At 38.2% G+C, this 3,204-nt stretch overlaps 1 protein-coding gene across 1 annotated transcript; it reads left to right on the forward strand.

Moving 5' to 3' along the window:
• Positions 1 to 760: 760 nt before the first annotated feature.
• pex11a (peroxisomal biogenesis factor 11 alpha) lies at positions 761 to 3,001 on the forward strand. The gene is made up of 3 exons (XM_056255765.1): positions 761 to 855; positions 971 to 1,086; positions 1,988 to 3,001. Exons 1-3 carry the CDS (start codon positions 800 to 802, stop codon positions 2,554 to 2,556), a joined length of 741 nt encoding a protein of 246 aa, XP_056111740.1. The 5' UTR covers positions 761 to 799; the 3' UTR covers positions 2,557 to 3,001.
• The last annotated feature ends 203 nt before the right edge of the window (positions 3,002 to 3,204 follow it).

Genomic DNA, 3,204 nt, shown 5'->3' on the forward strand with positions numbered 1-3,204 from the left:
CATTAATGATGTTCGTTACAATTGTAACATAACTTCGAATATTCCTCTTAAAACGAATTCGTGTGTTGGTGATATGAACTAACAACCCTACAGTGAACGTGAAAGAATCGCTCTTTTGAGTCGGATCTTTCAACAGGTGAACTGCTTCACAAAGGCAGTGTAAACGATTCATTCACGACAGATCACGGAGGGTTATTGTATATTTGGGGCGAAAAGTAGGCCTAAGTTAATAGCCGAGAAGAAGAAATGTTACAAATCAAAAGTAGAGGAAATATGTTTACGACTGCAACAAACAAAACTGTGATGCATTCAATTACAATAAAAACACTGTCTACAAATGGCCTATTAGAAATTTTTTGATTAAAATCAGACTGGGATGACAGGAACCGTGTGATGACGCAATTACGTATTGACGTAAAACTGGAAAACGAACTGTTTGAAAGAACCGATTCCGGAAAATGAATCGGACTTCCTTTCGACCAAAAATATAAATAAAACTCTGTACGTCATACATTTTTGTAATCTCATTCATTTTTAACTCTCCTATAATTAGTCAACTGCATTCATTTTTATAAGCGCGACACAATAATGATTTACTAAATCGATCTGAAGTTCTTTGGTCGCGTGTGTTTTGTATGTTGCATGAACTTTCACCTCATGTCCCACAACCGCGCAGGATCGTGTTTTGACAGGACACACAGTGACAACACCAACACGGATCTTTTAACTTTGAGTATGCACTGCTTTTCGACTTTTTAGTCATTTACTCCTCAAAGAATTTCGCAGTTTTGTTGCACACATGGAAAGTTTCATTAGCTTCACTAACCAAAGTCAAGGAAGGGACCGCATATTCAGGTCAGTGCCTCTTATCGAAGCTTGTCATCCCTCAAAACAACATTTAACTGAAATGATTTCCTATAAAAGATGAGCTAGACTATGTCTGAACATTTGATTTGTTCGTTTGCTTTAGAGCAACCCAATATGCATGCGCGTTGGCGAAATACCTTCTGAGAAATGAAGCGAAGAGAAAAGAGCTGGTGAAAAAGCTGCAGTTTCTGGAGTCTAATATGAGTTCGGGGCGGAAGCGTAAGAACATTTACTGTTACATAACACAAAATATTCACACACAACACAAAAGTTATTTTATTTCTTTCTCAGTAGTTACTAGTATGTATTCCAGCTTAACGTACTTTTTTATTAGTCACTAGTACATGAGACACTATTTATGCCAGTAACATTTCTTATCTCCAGTTTCTAGTAACCTAACTTTACAGTTTAATAACATTTCTTCTACTTAAAGTCACCCTAAAATCAAAATAAACTATTCTTATATTTTCATGGAATATTGCAGTATTCATTATAAATGATTTATCCGTACACATTTTTATTTTAAATTCATGTGGCATTGTAATCTTTAATCAAAATTACATCCCTCTCCCATTGAAACCTCTTCTCTTCTCTGATGATGTGTTTACTGGCGCGAGGGCGGGGCAACCTGTCAATCACATGAGATCACAGCAATAGCAAACCAAAACCATCCAATCAATTCGCGATGGATAAAATCAAGTCCCGCCCTACATATTTTCTTGTTTGGGGTTACTGTAAAGAATGGATCGAAAATACTAACAAGAAATTTGATGATATACCTCAGATACAGTGCTTACCAGCTAAGGTTAATAAAAAGCAACACTTTAACGCTCCCATTTGCACTGTTAAGTTTTCAGCATTAGGTGCGGAATTCCATAAAGCTTTAAATAGGCATTGGCATATTACTTCTAGTGATCCTAAATTATCAGGTATTTTTAAAGAAGGTACCAAATTGGTTTTTAAACGTCAAAATAATCTGTGGGGTCAAAATAATCTGCCCCACTTGCTTGTTAAATCTGAAGTTCCTTCTCGTGCAGTTGAACTACACATTCCGACTCTTCAACCAAATGAGAAATGAGAAGAATATCATCCATAATGGGTCTGTTTTGCTCTTTTTCAGTATTCAGGCTTGGGAACACAGTGAACTCTATCAATGCGGCCAAGAGCACTCTTCATATTTCTGACCCTGTGCTGCGCTTTTGCCTTACTTTTGCCAACCTCAGCCGTGCCTTGTACTTCATCTGTGACAACATACTCTGGGCCAGAAGTATCAGGCTAATACAAGAGATCGACAAGGAGCGCTGGAGCTTGAACTCCACTCGCTTCTATTTCCTGTCCTTGGTCATGAATCTAACCAGGGACGTCTATGTGATCGTCCAACTTATGGCGCTGAAGTCTCGGGACAGACGCTACCAGCAAAAAGTCGACCAGCACCTTAATGAAAGCCCGGATGTGGCTTGTGTCATAGTGCCTCAGCTTGATGCGTTCCTCTTCCTTCTCATCGAGAGCCTCAGAGGTCAGCCATCTGTGGCTCTCGATACACTTAAAAATGTGTGTGATCTTTTCATTCCACTTGACAAACTGGGCGTTTACCAGACAAATGCAGGGGTGGTGGGCTTCTGTGGGCTGGTTTCCTCTCTGTTAGGCATACTGTCAGTCTTGAGGCCCAGCCTCAGAATCAAGCCATGATTTAGGGAATGAGGAAAATAAGGATGCTTTCCTAACAAATGTTTTGATTACATTTGTGTGTTAAATTAGACTTCCATTAAGCTTTTGTGAAGGGATCAACATAAACGTTGTATAAGGGAGATAGGAAAATAGAACATACCCATAATGCAGCAGTGCACATGCAAAAAATAAAAAAATAGCATAATTTAGATGAGATTTCACAGTGTGTGTTTGACCACATGCTGTGTACACTTTCATTAAATAGAGTGCCTCGCTGTATCTGTTGTTGTGTTAACATGGCAGTCCTAGTGAAATAACACACCTGTATATTAAGCACCGTTCAGTAGGCTACTTTTAATAGAGATTATATCACTTTGGTACTGATGATATTGAGATGATGTTTGGAGCTTGTGACATTTATTTTCCAGGCAAAAGCTGCTCTCTATGGTGGCAGATGCACAGTTTTTTTTTTTTTTTATATGTGCTTATTATTTAGTCTCTTTTATGTGGAGAAGCATCTGTGAAATTAGTCTATTCTACCTCATCCTGACAGATCCTAGAGTTGTTTACATTTTATTTAAGGTGGCAGACAGGGTTTTGTTAGTGGTTATTTCCAATTTTGGTTTATCATGACTTTTATGACATTCTGATTCTGCATAATTGGTTGTC

This window comes from Rhinichthys klamathensis, unplaced genomic scaffold (genome assembly GCF_029890125.1).
Source record: "Rhinichthys klamathensis goyatoka isolate OS25496 unplaced genomic scaffold, OSU_Roscu_1.1 h1tg000005l_1, whole genome shotgun sequence".
NCBI lineage: Eukaryota > Metazoa > Chordata > Actinopteri > Cypriniformes > Leuciscidae > Rhinichthys > Rhinichthys klamathensis.

Coding starts and splice junctions, on each gene's coding strand:
- pex11a (XM_056255765.1), top strand. CDS start 800: ATGGAAAGTTTCATTAGCTTCACTAACCAAAGTCAAGGAAGGGACCGC. Junction 856..970: donor GGAAGGGACCGCATATTCAG/GTCAGTGCCTCT, acceptor CGTTTGCTTTAG/AGCAACCCAATATGCATGCG. Junction 1,087..1,987: donor TATGAGTTCGGGGCGGAAGC/GTAAGAACATTT, acceptor GCTCTTTTTCAG/TATTCAGGCTTGGGAACACA.